Source organism: Fringilla coelebs (assembly GCF_963513975.1).
Source record: "Fringilla coelebs genome assembly, chromosome: 21".
NCBI classification, from domain to species: domain Eukaryota; kingdom Metazoa; phylum Chordata; class Aves; order Passeriformes; family Fringillidae; genus Fringilla; species Fringilla coelebs.
Window position 1 is genome coordinate 4871239 of NC_140047.1, and position 15457 is coordinate 4886695.

Genomic DNA, 15457 nt, shown 5'->3' on the forward strand with positions numbered 1-15457 from the left:
GGAGCCAGCACAGCCCTTATCTGGTACGAGGCAGGGAAAAAAAAAGTCCTGATAGGATCAGAAGTTTTCAGTAGTTTAACAAATCTGGGAAAAAGTCTCCATTGGGTTCTAATAAAGCTTTAGAAGCGTGACAGGAGAGGGGGTGCCAGGAAAGGCTGGTGTGCAGTGGGACGGAGAACAGCATCCTGCAGTGGGGCAGGGACCCCAGGGCGCCCCAAAACCCTTCTGGACATGCACCCACTCTTTGCTTTTCACCTTTATTGCCAAGCTTTGCCATTTCCCCCACCTGCACAGAGCGGGAGAGGAACATCTGCAGCTCCCCTGCTCACTGCAGCTGGGTGGGCAGGAGCTGGCAGGACCCCCATCCCACTGGGAAGGGATGGGCAGAGCCAGAGCCCACGGCAGCGCCCACCTGGCACCGGCTGCCCTGACCCTTCTTCATCCTCTCCCCAGTCACGGCGCTCAGTCACTTCCCAGCTAATTGCCTCCACTCATGTGTGCAAACTCGCCGTTTACCAGGAAATGTCACGGAATGTTAATTTCATTCGGAATGCGCTTCCATGTTTTTTATGATGGGAAATGAATAAGCATTGTATTAATAGCATCATTTCCAACTCCAACCGCAGTCGCGGCCCCATGGATGGAGGCTGTGAGTTACTCATCACCCTGCACCTTCCCTGCCTCTCCTTTCCCTCCCCCCTGCTCCCCCCACTTCTCCTGTTGGTAATTAAGATAATGCAATGTAATTATAAACATATTAGGAAAGATCAAACGCTGAAGAGCTGCGGTCCAACAGTCCCGCCTCTGCTCACACCTCTGCCTGGAGAGCACCTCCCGAAACTGATGGGTGCCTGCACTCCTGGGGCTGCTCCAGCTGCTCCTTCCCAGGAGCTGATTCTGGCCAGCAGGCCCACAGCTCTTCAACAGGGCAAAGACTTTCCAGCACACCCCTTCCCTAGCATGTACAGGGCATTTATTTCTTTATCCCATGTGTCCTGCAAGGAAAAACCTTTGGTGGTGGGGTGCTGCCCCACCTCCCCCCAGCCCAGCACTAAGGAGGTCCAGTCCAACAGAGACTCAATTTCCCATTTTTTCAGCCTAATAAAACCCTTAACTTAGGGTTTTTTATGAGACATCATAACTTTTTTTGCTTAGGCAGCAAGCAGAGAGGATGAGGGAAGATGGGCAGACCCTCAGTATCAACTAATGCTCCTCAAGTTATCAAATAATTGAAAAGTTAAATAAGAACCCTCTGGAGGAAGCTTCCCGATTTGGTGCTAATGGGCACAAGGAGCAGTTGGGGCTAATGTTGCGTGGAGGAGAGACACTGGCTCGAGAGCACAGCACTGACCTCCAGCTCCCTCCCTTCACCACACAGCTCCTGCAGCTCTGCAGAGCCAGAGGAGACATTCCCCACGGAGCCAGCTGGGGCAGGGACTCACTGAGGGCAGGAAAAAGTCACATCCCCATCTGTCTGAGGAGCCACTGCTGGGGATGAACCTGGAGGCAGCAACACTTTGTTATGTGAGTGTGAGCAAGTGTCAGCACCCCAAAGGATGGATGTGGGCAGAACAGGGCTCCAGGAAGAGCCACAGCTGGACAATATGGGTGGGAAATGTGGCACAGTGGTCCCTGGCCAATCTCCACCACTCCCCAACTCCGTGCTCAGCAGCATGGTGCAGAATTAACTTTTCAGTTAGAAAATACATTTCCTCTGCCCAGCAGACAAGGTGACATTTTTCACAGTACTGACAATGCTGTGCCACATGCCAGGATGAATGATGAAGTGACACCAACACACAGAAGAAGGACAAACTACCAAAATCTCTCAATGTGGCCAGGAGCTTCAGCTCCAAAAGCAGCACCAAAACGACCAACAACCTCCTGCACTGGGCAGGGGGGAGGCAGCAGAGAATGAGCTGAGAGTTGTTTTTTTGACTCAGGAGAAGACCTGGGAACACCCAGAAAGCCCAGGCTATCAAAACCAAACCTATTCCAAGCCACACAGGTAAAGAAGCGATGCTGAGCACTGCCACACTCACAGGACCCAGTGGGAGAGTCGCAGCCATCGCCGTAACTCAGCGGGGCCATCAGAAAGGATTGATTTGAAGCACCTTGTTAATAAGTTTCCTCTCCCACTGGTCCTTCAGGGAGGTCAGTGCCTAATGATAAATGGGGCTGGAAGGTGCCTGCAGACCCAGTATCAGCACAGGTGCCCAGCCTCAATCCATCTTCCTTAGGAGCCAGCTGACAAGACCGTCTCGGTGCCGTAGCCAGGTGAAACACAAGTGGGAAGAGGACACGCAAACAGAGGGAAGAGGTGGTGCTGCAGCTGCCCTCCCTGCTCCCTTCCCCATAAAACCCACAAGTCTGGGATGGAATGATGGGGGAAAATCTCCACATGCCATCTGGTGGAGGCACAATGCCACTAAAAGGCAAGGAGAAAAAGGTCCGAGTTCTCTGGTTAAAGACAAAGCCATCAGGTGACAGGATCCAGCTCTAAGCCCCACATCCCAAGGGCTGAGTCCTAACCAGCATCTATGTACTTCCAGTAGAAATGGGGGCAACATTGTGGGATTGTTCTCCTTCATCCCACATCCTCTTCTGATCAGTCTGACTTCAGAAACCAATGCTTCACTCCATGCTGATTCCATGGAAGCACCATCCCTGGAAGTGTCCAAGGCCAGGTTGGATGGAGCTTGGAGCAGCCTGGTGTAGTTGAAGATGTCCCTGCCCATGGCAGGGGGTTGGAACCAGATGGTCTTTTAGGTTCCTTTCAACCCAAACCCTTCCAGGATTCTGTGACAGCCCCAGTCAGAGCTGAAGCTCTCCCAGGTCCTCTGCATTGCACACAAGATGCAACCCAGAGAAACTCAGGAGAGACAAGGACACCTGAGATCCCCCAAGGCAAGTAAACAACCATCATATTGTTGTTTTAGATCTTCCATCAGGGGAAAGAAAAAAAAAAGAGAGGGAAAAAAGAAAGAGTCATCTTGATGCTAATCTTGGTCAACAACTGTCCCACAGCCCAGCTACACTTTTAAATAATGTAGTGCTTTATCAAACATTCATAGTGATGCACAAAGTGATGAACAATGTGTGCCTGGCATTTATATAAATATAGTTCCTGATGGCTTATTTTCCTTGGACAGCCAGCACTTCACAGCTTATCTTCCATGAGCTTGTGATTTTGCCTGGATGGAAAACACTTTGGACATCTGGGGAATCAGGACTACTGCACATGAAACTGCCATGACATCCCCACTGGGCATCTGCAGCCCCACAAAACTCCACAAAATTCCTCATTCAAGAGCTGCTGCTGACTTGAGGTGCCAGAAGTCACCCAGCTGTGGCTGGAAGAAGAGGAAGCCAAGGGTATTTCTTCAACTTGGGATGTTGTGGAGTATCCAGGGTGAGACCAGGCCAAGCCTTGCAAAGCAGGAGGACTTCACAAATCCAGCATCTCCTCAGGATGCTCAGCAAAATGCTGGCATAATAAACCACTCTGCTTCTGTTCCAGTCCCTATGGCACCATTCAAAGCCACTTTTCCAGCTGCTTCTTCCCTCCTCTGTCTCATTAAATTAATGAGCAGGTTGTAGCAAAGACAGGGGAGAAAAAACATTAAAACTTAGCAGGAGCCCACTCCACCAGCCTCTTCTCCACAGCAAAGCTGCCATGAGCCAGAAAGAGCCCTGGCTGACCCTGGGTGTTTAAACCTTAATTAGTCATTAAGCATGGGCCACAAAACCCATGAGCCAGGGGCTGCAGGACAGGAGGAGAGCCCCAAACGCCAGGAGGTTCCCTGTCCCTTCTGTGCCATTCCTAGAGGCAGGAGTATGTTGGATATGGCTCTTGTGGGAGGGATGTCCTGAGTGTGCTCCCACACATCCACAATGCTGCTTTGATCCACTTCCTTGGGGATCTAAGGGAGGGAGACCCCGTCCTGCAGCCCTACCATTCCCTCTCCCCACACTGGGGAGGACAACCCAGGTTTGGGGTGGAGGTAACCATTTCAATGGGATGAGCAAAACAAACCTAAAATTCCAGCCTGGCACCTCTCCATTGAGATCTCCAAAGACAGTTAATACATTAATATATTAATCAGGACTGTGTTTATCTCTGCAAAGCACAGCTTTTCCCTGGCAGGTCAGGACATTTTCAAATCCACACTGAAGCCTGAGCTGGCATCACCACAGAACCAAAGACCCAATGGCATGGCTGGTGTAACCTCTCTAACTGGGGCCCTCATTCCCTTCCTTAATACATTTAATTCAGTTACAATTGAACATGCTGGGCCTGAAAACAGCTTAAACATCTTTATTAACTAGAGACACTACCTAAGCATGTCTGGAAGTGCTTCCCTGAATTAGGAGCCAATTCCTGCCCTGTTGAGCCCCCACTTTTTTTTTTCTTTTTTTTTTTCATTTCTTTAAACCTGAAAGTTGCAGCTGTTTTTTTTTTTTTTTTCAGACAGGACTAGAGGACTGCGAAAAACCACTTTTCACTGGCAAGCCTTGAGAATATACATTTTCAAAGGTCCCTATAAATTACAGAAGGAGTTGGCTGGGATTAGAGCTGGGAAAAGCTGATCACGTACAAAGAGGGTCACGATCCCATCAGGTCAGTGGAGAGAAGAGCCCCAAGACACATCAGATGCTGGCCTGATGCAGTGTCCCATTTTAGCCTCCAGCTCCAGCAAACGTTAAGCCATCACTTTATTTATTAAAGGCTCAGAAAGCCTCTGGTTAATGCTGGAAATCAGGGTGGAACTGCAGCTGACTCCTCGAGCCAACAGCAGACGGGGGTCCCAGCCCCAGCAGGGACAGCAGGGATGGCACACCTCGGCACAGCCTTCAGCCCTGCCAGGTACCAGTGTCCTCTCAGGGACACCAGGCTGTCCCCTCAAGGACATCATCATCAGGCCAGACATCCAGTTCCTGTTGGCTGAGTGCTCTCCCTTCTCCAGCATGGAGAGCAGCACCATCACCTGTCCAATGTGAGGGCATTTCCCCCAGCTCACACCCATCTCTAAATCTCATCTCCAACACACTGCAGAGCTCAGGTGTTAGCTAGGAATGGCAGCTCTAGGGAACAGCTTGACTACCTGGCCTCCTCTGGAACAGCTCAGCACCCAAAATATCCCTTTCCACAGCCCCAGCATCCTTCCCTCCAGCCACAGCACTGCCTTACCTCTCCCCAGAGAAGTCTCCACTGGAAGGAAAAACAGTTCTGAGATGCAGCTGCCAGAACAGCTCCTCCAGTGCTGGTGGGGGACATAGGAAGCTCTCTCTCTCATCATCAGGATCTTTTTTGCTGTTGCCTCAAAGCCATTTGTCTTCCCTGCCTAAATCCCTTCTCCCTCAGTTCTCCTGGGCTGCACCACCCAGGGCAGCTTGGCTGCAAGGCTGGGGGAACCACAAGCCCTGGCATCAGCAATTCTCAGTATTTCCTAATGCTGCCCTGCCTGCTGTCTGGCTTGGCTCCCTCTCCAACCCCCAGATGAGGACTGGACCAGTAAATGACATGGCCAGGGCTGTCAGAGCAGCCAGTGGCAGAGTGGAGCTGGATCCACATCTCCAGGTGCACTCTAGGAGCCAGACCATCTTTCAGGAATGCTCAAAAGCATCTCACTACCACTACTGAGAAAAGCATCCATGGATTAAGTAAGAGAAACTTCAGAGGTTTACCTGAGCCAACACAGCAGGGGAGAAGTAAGTCCAGGAGAGGAATTCAAGATGAGTGCCCAACCACACCTTTGATATGCCCATGGTATTAATCATTGGAACCATCAGTAATAAGTCCTGTCTCCTGTCTAGACTTGGAGGCCATACCCAGACTGCAGAGCCTGTGAAGCCAGCACAAAGGCCTGCTTGAAATGTTCTTTTTTCAAACGTGAAAGAAACTGAGAAATAAAGATGGGCCCTTTGTTGCAGGAGTGGAATTGCAGACAGTCGATTTTCAAGTCTGATTTCTCCTCAGTTTTCACCAGGCAGAAGTTCTATTTCTTGCTGATCCTTAGGAGATTTGGTTTGGCAAAATCTTCTCTGAGGAACTTGTGGGTAATCCCATGCTGAGGTTGCTGGACTTTACCTTTGTTTGCCAACTCCATCGCTGTGCATCCAGTGCATCCCAGACGGAGATGGAGCAGTGCCACCTGCTATGGACTGGGACCCAAAGTCCCTCCAATTTTGCTTGGTGGACAAAACAAAGGGCTCCTGCTGCTGTAGGATGAGGCTGTGTCTGTGAGGATGAGAGCTGTGCATATTGAAAGAGAAAAGCACGTGAGGAATTCCCAAAGGGATGAAGCTTGAGGCCATCTGCTTGGGCAGAGCAGGAGAGCAGAACTCATGAGGAGCACGGGCTGGAAACTCCACAGTGAAGCGAGGACAGAGGCAATGAGGAGGTGACACCAGCTGCACAAATCTACCCAAATTCCCATAATCACTGAACCCCATGTACATACTGGGGCTGAGTTCAGAGAGGGAGGGTCTCCCCAGCAAAGACCAAGACCCCAGAAACTGCACCCCACACCAGCAGACCCCACTTGGCACCATGCACACCCCCTGAGCACAAAACCCTAGAGACCTTTCAATTGCCAGAGAGAACCTAAACCCACGAGGAGACAGAGCAGCCCCTGCTCCATCCCAGCTCAAGGGATCCTTCTGGATAATTAGGACAGCCTGGCTATTGCTTCCTGCCTCGCTCCATTTCATTTTATTATTAATAAAATTAAAAAAAAAAAAAAAGACTACTTTTCTACTTTTCTTCCTAAACTGCCTTGGATTTTTCTTCTGTCTAAATTCATCTGGGCTCTGTACAATGTCACCAGGTCAGCTTGTGCTCCTGCTGCAATTCTAATTTTGTCAGCTTTACATTTTCTAGGCAGTTGGGAGATTTTTCTTTCTTTGCTCTTTTTTTTTTTTTCCCCCCAAGTCAAAAATGATTTTGCATAACAGTAATAACGTTAATGGCCCTGCACAGTGCATCCAGATTACAACTGCAGCTAGGGAGAAATAAACATCTCATCTTTGCCCCGCTGTTTATCTCCCCACAGCAGAGCCTGGTATCAGGTCAGAACCTGTAATTTCATTAACTTTATCACTCAGACACACTTGTTGCTAGATGTCATTATTCAGCACATCACTCCTGTGTTTTGTTTGTGCTGGGATTCACTTCAGATGCTCTGCCACCACACGGGAGCATCCCTCCCATCCACATCACTGCCTGAGCTGGGGAGGAAAGTTTGGCTTGCTGAGCCATGATCTGCAAAACATTTGTGCTGCTCAGGCCTCCTGGGCAGGGACTGCACAGAGCAGAGCCATCCAGAGCAAATCCCTGCCTGATTCCCTGACTTGATACATCCAAAAGTGGTGAATAAAAAAAAATAAAAATAAAAAAAAAAAAACCCAAACAACCCCACAGACTCGCTCATAGAAAGGAAAATTGACCCAACAGCGACCAAGGGAGGGGTGTGCAAATCCCCAGTGCTGGGAAGAGCACCTGCCATCAGTCAGTGCCCAGCACAGGCAGCTGGGGGTGAGCAGAACTGCTCCATCTCCATTGGATTTGCCATCCCTGGTAATTAATGCTGGGAAGTGACACTTGAAAGAGCCTCTGCTGACAGCCCCTGTGACGACAGCATTTGGAGCCCGCTGACAAGTCCCAGCTGATGCCTTCTCACAAGGCAGCTCAGCAAGAGCAGAGAGGAGAGCTTTTCCCACGGGAGCTGCTGGATTCCCTGGGATGCAGGCACAGCTCCACAGCCATCCCCAGTGACCACAGTGAAACCTGGCAGCGCCAGCTGGGCACCAGGGGAAGGCTGATCTCATTGTGGCACTGCATCCACACTCCAGCTGGGAGTCCCTTAATGCCTCCACCTTCAATCCAGCTGCAAAGCCATGCCCCAGCTGAACTGGCTTCCAGTCCCTTGGGATCTCCAGGAACCTGGTGTCTGCTCACCCCACAGGAATCCAGCTTTGACTGCTGCTCCTGTGCAGGCCAAAGCACCTGGGAGCAGCATGTCTGAGTCACCACGTTTCCCCTGCTGTGCCACCAGGTCAGAGTGGAAAGCCCACAGCACATCTATTTATGTCTGCAGTCTAGAAATCCCAGATCTGAGCCACAGCCAGCTCATCCTGGGCAATCCAGGCTCTAAGCAGCTTCAGCAGGGAGGAGTAAGCAGCACAAACCATAGCTTGGCTCCTTGAGCACAGCCTCATCCAAGAGGGAAAAGTGCCCATCTGGGAGGAAGCATACGGTGAACTGGCACAGTCTGGAAGGATCAGACTAGGCAAGGCACAAACCTGCCTCGATCCAAGGCACAAAGCCTGACAGCATCACAAGCAGAGCTGGTGGGAGCATTTGGGAACATCTCTCCCAGCTCAGGTGTCCCACAGGCAGCTTCCAGCTTGGGGCAGGGGGTTCAGTCCGTGTAAGTTCATTATTGCCAGTTCCTGAAGCCCTTGGAGAGTTTAATATTCTGCTCCAGATCTTGTTTGCTGTTTTGTTTTGAAGAGCACTGAAATGCAGTTAGTGCTGTCCTCCCCACTCACACAACTCTAAATAATTTATAGAAAAGCAAAACAAAGGAGAGAATATGAAAGAAGAAAGAAGGTAGCTCGGTTATGAGATATGAAGGCTTTCATTTGTTCATTCTCACTGAGCACAGGGTTGAGGAAACATCTCTTAACCCCATGGGCGGGTAACAGCCAGACACACACCAAGAGATGCCAACAGGGATGCTCAGAGCAGCACTTGAGGATGGCAGATTGCTCCCTGGGCACCTCCAAATCTGTTTGAGCAACAACACCCATCACAATCAGCACAGCCTTGTTTAAAAGGAGAAAGAGTAAAGAGCATTTTAAGGGTGGAAGATTATCAACCTCATCTACCATTTATGACCATCACAAGGGCAGGGAGCTGCTTTCCTGACCCATTGCATCACCTAGGCTATCCCTGGCCAAAAAGAGTCTCTGTCTCCATCCCTGCCACTGTGGCTGCCAGGTCTGTCTGGAAAGCCTGCACAAGACAGGAAGGATGGTTCAGCACCACCCCAAGATCCCTTACCTGCACAGAGCAAGCCAGCACATCCCTTCCTCGCTCCTGCTGGAATCACTCACAGCACTAATATGCTTTGCTTTTGTTTATTCAAATGCATTTTACTGTGCATTGCAGGTGAACAATATTAAATGGCTCATAATAACATTTCAATAAGCAGAGGTGGGTGTAGCAGCTTCTGACAGACAGATTTTAGAAATGCAAGCAATCAAGTATGCCTTAGCCAAAATCCCCTGGGGACCGCGCGGCTCCCCAGCACAGCAGAGAGAGAAAAGCCACAAACCTTTCTTCTCGTAGTCAGGCTTCTCCTCCCCGCCCCTGCCCAGGCTCTCCAGCGTCCTCGTCACCTGGCTGCCAAACTCATCCTCCCTGGCGCTGGGCTCTGCCCGCCGCGGCGTCTCCTCCTCCTCCTCGTCCTCGTAGTCGTCCAGGATGGGGGTCTCGCGGATGGGCACGCCGATGACGGAGTTGTGTGCCTGCAGGCGCGAGTTGCGGAAGCTCTCGCGGGCCTGGGGCCCCAGCAGCACCGAGGGGATGTAGTGGATCTCGTGGGTGGCCTCGGTGCTGGCGCTCTTCTGCGGGATGCGGCGGCGCTTGTGCCAGCGCCGCTGGGCGTACAGGGCCACCATGAACACCAGCAGCAGCAGGAGCAGCGCGATCAGCCCGCCCTGCAGAGAGAACAGGGCACTGTCAGCAGGGCACGGGGTCCAGGGAGGGGTGAGGGGGTGCTGCAGGGTCATGGAATCACAGAGTGATGGGTGGATGAGATCCTAACGCCCATCATTTCACCCCCCTGCTGTGGGCAGGGACACAGAATTCACAGGATTCACAGAATCACTGGGTTGGAAGAGATCTTCAAGATCATCGAGTCCAACCCAGCCCCAACAGCTCAACTCAACCCTGGCCCCCAGTGCCACATCCAGGCTTTGTTAAACACACACAGGGATGGGGACTCCACCACCTCCCTGGGCAGAACATTCCAGAACTTTATCACCCTTTCTGTAAAAAACCTTTTCCTAATATCCAACCTGAATTTCCCTTGGCACAGCTGGAGGCTGTGTGCTCTGGTTGTGTCAGTGCTGCTGCAGACAGAGCCCAGCCCCAGCTGAGCACAGGCACCTTTCAGGAGCTGTGCAGAGTGATGAGGGCACCCCTGAGTCTCCTTTTCTGCAGGCTGGGCACCCCCAGCTCCCTCCGGGGTTTCTCTCAGGGTTTGTGTTCCCAGCTCCTCTCCAGCCTCGTTGCCTCCTCTGGAAGCACTCAAGCATCTCAACATCCTTCCCAAACTGAGGGGCCAGGACTGGACACCATCCACTAGGGCAGGGTTGCTTCACACCCTATCCAAACTCGAACACTTCCAGGGATGGTGCACCCACAACTTCCCTGAACAATCTGTTCCAGTGCTTCAGCACCTCTGAGTAAACCTCCAAAGCACCTTTCCATCCACACCCCCTGACCCACACACAGGTGGATTCCTGGAGCAGCCACCTCCCAGGTGTGAGGTCATGGGCAGGGAGATGAGGATGCCAGGGATGGTTTTCAGCTGGGAATAGCACAGTGGCACCCCCAGCTCAATCCTGACCATTCTGCCAGGGACTTTGTTCTTTCCACCTCACCCCTTGGGACCCCCAGGACACCCTACATGGGGAGAAGGGAATGGGGATGATCACAGTCCACCACTTAGGAGAAAAAAACTCATTAAAACAACCCAACAATCACCCACGAGCAATAAAGCCTTAGCAGAGACACACATTTCCCAGAAATGATGGTGCAACAAATGGCCCCTCACAGGTGATGCTCCCAAGGTGGTTACCCCAGCTCCAACATTTCTGGTCTGATTTCCCTGTGGTTTCAAGACCAACTGCAGAGCTGGGGCACAGCACAACATATTCCAGACCCAGATATTCTCTACAAAGCTCTTGTGTTTCTTCTCCTCCAAATTTTATTCAACACACCTCTCAGCAACATTAATATTAAAAATAAAAACAAACCCTTCCAAATATCTGTATGTACATGGAAACAGCACATCCTCTCAAGGGAGCCTGGCTAGGGAGTACCACGGGGAGCCAGCCCTGCCTCTGGCTGCTCTGGAAGTTAAATTCATCCCCACACACACAAGAGCTGTGACTGTGCCAGCTCCCAGCCTCTTAATCTCTGCAGCATCAGAGCAATTTTATCCCGTGGCAGACAAGCAAGGCAGGGCATGTAAATCAGGAGCAGCACGAGCGACCAGGGCTTTGCAGCATGACAGGCACAGCCAGGGCAGGGCAGGCGTTCCTTGGGCACCTGGGATGCCAGGGCCCAGAGCTGCACCGAGCTCTACAGCAGAGCAGAGGCGTGGAAATGTTCCCTCTGCATTCCATACAGAGCACCAGGCTGCACCTGAGCACGGCTCTGACTCCTAAACAGGAGCAGCTGTAAGGAGGTGAGTTGCTCTAGGACATGAAATAAAACTACACGGACACTGGAAACTCCAAGGTAAAAAAAAAAGAGGGAAGTTTAATTTCTGACTCCAACATTTATGGATTTTCAAAAGTGACAGTGGACTGGAGGGTGACAGTGCTGCCTCTCCAATGACACTGGACAAACCAACAGTCCATCACATTTCTCCTCCTCCACAAAAGAATGCAAAACAATGTGCTATTTACAGAAAGTGTGTGAGAAAGTTCTTTACAAGAATGTCAACATCAGAAGGCTTAGAAAATCTTAAAAAAATCATAAAAGTCTTGCAGGAGGAGCAGCTGTCCCAGGTAGAGCCAAGGAAGGGGTTCAGGCACCCATGGCAGACCTGGGGCTGTGAACCTTCCTGGCTGTGCTCACCTTATATCTGCCCCTGGGAAATGTCCTGGAAAAAATAAACCTGGAAGACCTACAAGAAGACATAAAGGCACAGAGGTTCCTGGTGTGCCATTCCCCCTAGGACTCAAGAATGACAGGGCTGGCTGAAGGAAGTCAAGGGCTCCCAGCTCAGCTACAATTCCCACATCCTTTGGGGATGAACCAGAGATCTCTGCTCTGCCAGTCCCTGGGACAACAGCCCCTCTCTGCCTGGGAAAGGCTGGGGGTGCCTGTGCCAGCCCCCTGGGTGAGCACCAGGGGCTCATCACAGGCAGCTCAATTCCAATGTGCTCCTTTAGTCCCTGACCCCTTCCTGGCAGCTGCTTGTTTAACACCACCACACACGCCTGGAGAGCTTCTTGGGAAAAAAGGGAAAAAAACCAAAAAAAAGAGTCAAACTTAGGAGGCATTCTAGCCAGCCTCATTTTAATCTGTTTTTCGTGTTAAATTATCCAACTGAGGGAGCAGGAGAGAGAAAGGGGAAAGAAGGGATAATATGAGAAATGTTTTATTTGACAACGTGTCATTGGGAAACTGATTATTTCTGTCTCCGAGCTTTTTAATATTCCCAAACAATGGCCGAGCCGCGTGGGGATTTGGTATTCTAAGGCTGGATTTATAATACTCTGTTCTGCAGTGATAAGAACACGGGCCTTTAATCCTCTGAGCTGTGAACATGCATATTCTCCCACGTAATGTCCTTCCTGCCATGCTCCTGCTGCCCTGGCCGGCCGAGCAGGGGCCACCAGCACCAGAGCATCGCCGAGACCCACGGGAGAGGAGAAGGGAAAATGGTGAAAGTGCAAATATTGACTTAGAGGAGCAAAAACAGTTATTACAGTCAACAGAAGGGAGAGGGAAGATGGGGGAGAAGAGGGATGGTGGGAACAACCCACGTGTGTAAAGAGCTGCAGGGCTTGTGGCACCAGAGTGAAGCTCAGCTGAAGCTGAAGAGCAGCAAGGCTGGGAGTTATTTGAGGCCCAGAAGGAAAATCAATGGGAGAGGCCACGCTGAGGGCCAAGAGATTGGACCCTGACATAAATTATGAAGGCTGCCAAGCTGTTGGATTGAAGGGCCATCACTCTGTAGGAGTCTCTGAGATGCTGAACAATTTCTGGGCAGCAAGAGGACACATTGCTGCTTTGAACACAACCCCCAGCCTGCCCTACCAAGCCAGGGAAAGACAAGGGAGTCCCACTGCTGCTCTGGAGTCCAGACAAACCTCCTTGCAGCAGCCTCTGGCCTTTCCAGCTCTGCTCCCCACAGTGTGGGATGTGGTGTGATCCCTTGCAGGAATCCCCCATCCCTGCAGCCTGGCAGTCACCCAGTGACAGCCCAGCTGTTCAGAAATCAGTCTTGCAGCAGTCACACCAAAAGGGCTGAGGTCACAGAAGAAAATCCCAGGCTGGAGGGGATAGTTTAGGCTGGGCAGACCTCTTATACCACAGCAGAGTAAACCCAGTGCTAAACAGCGCAGCACCCAAGGCTGTGCTGACCTGGGCACCTTCCTCCCAACACTGATGCAAGTTTCTGTCCTCAGGCAAGAATATTCCTCTTTATTTCCTAACTTGAAGGCATTTGTTGTCCGACATTGCACTGGCAATCAACCCCATGGCTGCTGCTGGGGCTCCAAGGACAGTCCCCAGGACAGCTCAGGGATGCTGAACGAGCCCCCAGTGCTGGAGCATCTCATCCCCTGCATCGTCCCAGCAGCTGGATTAAGGTGAGCAATCAGGTACCAGCAATAACCACACAACCCTCGGGGCTCTTCACACTGTGTACTTTTCCTTTCTTTCCTTTTTGGCTGTAAAGGTAATTAAACACTAGCACAATTTACCAAGGGGTGTAGTGGATTATCCATCACTGTCAATTTTAATTTTTTTTTTAAATCAAGCCTGGATGCTTTTTGAAAAGTCATACTTTATTTCAAATGAGAAATAGAGGCTTCAGGGCATTCTTGCACCCTGTGCAGCTCTGAGGGAACAGCAGATGATCCCATGGTCCTTTCTTGAATTCCCCTCACCCCAATTTTGGCTTTCCCATAATTCAGCTCCACAGCACCTTATCTCTCACCTGGGGGCACTGCATCCCCTCCCAGGCAACCCAGACTCACAAAGCACCACCAGACCCTGGATGCAGAGAGGTGAGGCAGAGCCCACCCCCATCCACAAACCACAGCCACCCCCTGCCAGCCCAAACCCCCACTGCTGCAGGGATCAGGGAGCACCAGGCAGGGAAACTGAGGCAGGGCGTGGGGGTGGGCCCAAGGACAGACAGCAAGCCAGCATGAAGGCTAGAGAGTAAGAGACAAACACCAGGGTTAAAGTAGATACATATTTGTACTCCAAAGAGATCTGGATCCAGTCCTGACTCCAGACCAGTCAGTCCCACCTCTGTCTCTAAGACACAAAGATGATGCACAGGGCAAATCTCCTAAAATCCAACATTTCCTCCCTGTACATTTCCAATCCCCATTGAAGCACAGCTTCACCTAACCACACACTCAACTTTAAAAATGTGTTTAATTCCCATTACAGTCCGTGAGCCTAGAGCACACGCCTCAGTGCTTTGCTGAGCAGGGACAGCTCCTTGAATTGCAGCCCAAGGAGAACTGTATTACATCTCTTTTTTCCCTTCTTTCCACTGCTCACCACCTCACTGAGCTACAGATATGACTGGGGCACTGCCTTCTGGGGGTGTTGTTATCACAGCTGTGTCACCTGAGCCTGCCCAGAGGTGACAGCAGCCCTGACCACCCTCTCTGAATGGCTGCAAGGAGCACAGGATGTGGCCCAGGGGTTTGAGAGGAAGGGTTCCCACAGGATGGCTCCATCCAGACCCTGCTTTACATCCACACACAGGGCATAAATTTCATAGTATATACAGTCCTGTAAAGTACAACACACACACAAGCAATGAGAGTTACAGTTGCTGTGGGAACCATAACTTTAAAATCTCTGACTCTTCCATGATAAAAAAAAAAAGAACAAGTCAGACAAGTCACATTTTCGTACAATTTATATTTTTTTTAAGCCACGCTCAGTTTTGTTTTGCTGTTTCATCCAAGAAGGGAAACAAAAGAAGGAGTGAACCTGCCAATCAGGCTTTCTGTGCTGCTCAGACATGCAATGTGATGTTCCAGTAAATGTTTATTTGAAAGGTCTCCCAGGCACCGGCTGTGTGCAAGCACCAAAACACACAACCCTCAATCACAGCCAACGTGCCTGCGTGTCCTGAACTGCACATCTCGCTAGGATAACAATTCAAAATGACTCCTAATCCATTTTTATTATGTAAAAAAAAGGCATTTATTTGCAGCGAGCTGAAAGAGGAGGGCTGGAGGTGATTTTATTAAGTACCTGATTGCTGGCTCTTTTTAAAGCCGGGGTGCAGATTGCATAAATTGTGATTTTAATGCGCGCTAAACGGTTCACCGGAATGGGCTGACCTGCTAACCCAGAGCCTGCCCTCAGAGAGGGAAGATTTTAAAATTCATAAGGTCTCCTGCGCTTGCGCTCATGTTTTCCTAATGTGGGCAGCCTGGGAGCACAAAGCTGAGA

General features: G+C 50.8%; 1 protein-coding gene across 1 annotated transcript in view; it reads right to left on the minus strand.

Annotated features, from left to right (window-relative positions):
- Nucleotides 1-15457, minus strand: part of ASTN2 (astrotactin 2) — a gene marked incomplete at both ends in the record, with an annotated part of 326465 nt that overhangs the window by 235336 nt on the left and 75672 nt on the right. The window contains one exon of the mRNA XM_084219630.1: nt 9342-9726. Coding sequence (XP_084075756.1) covers nt 9342-9726 — 385 coding nt within the window. The remainder of the gene's footprint in view (nt 1-9341; nt 9727-15457) is intronic.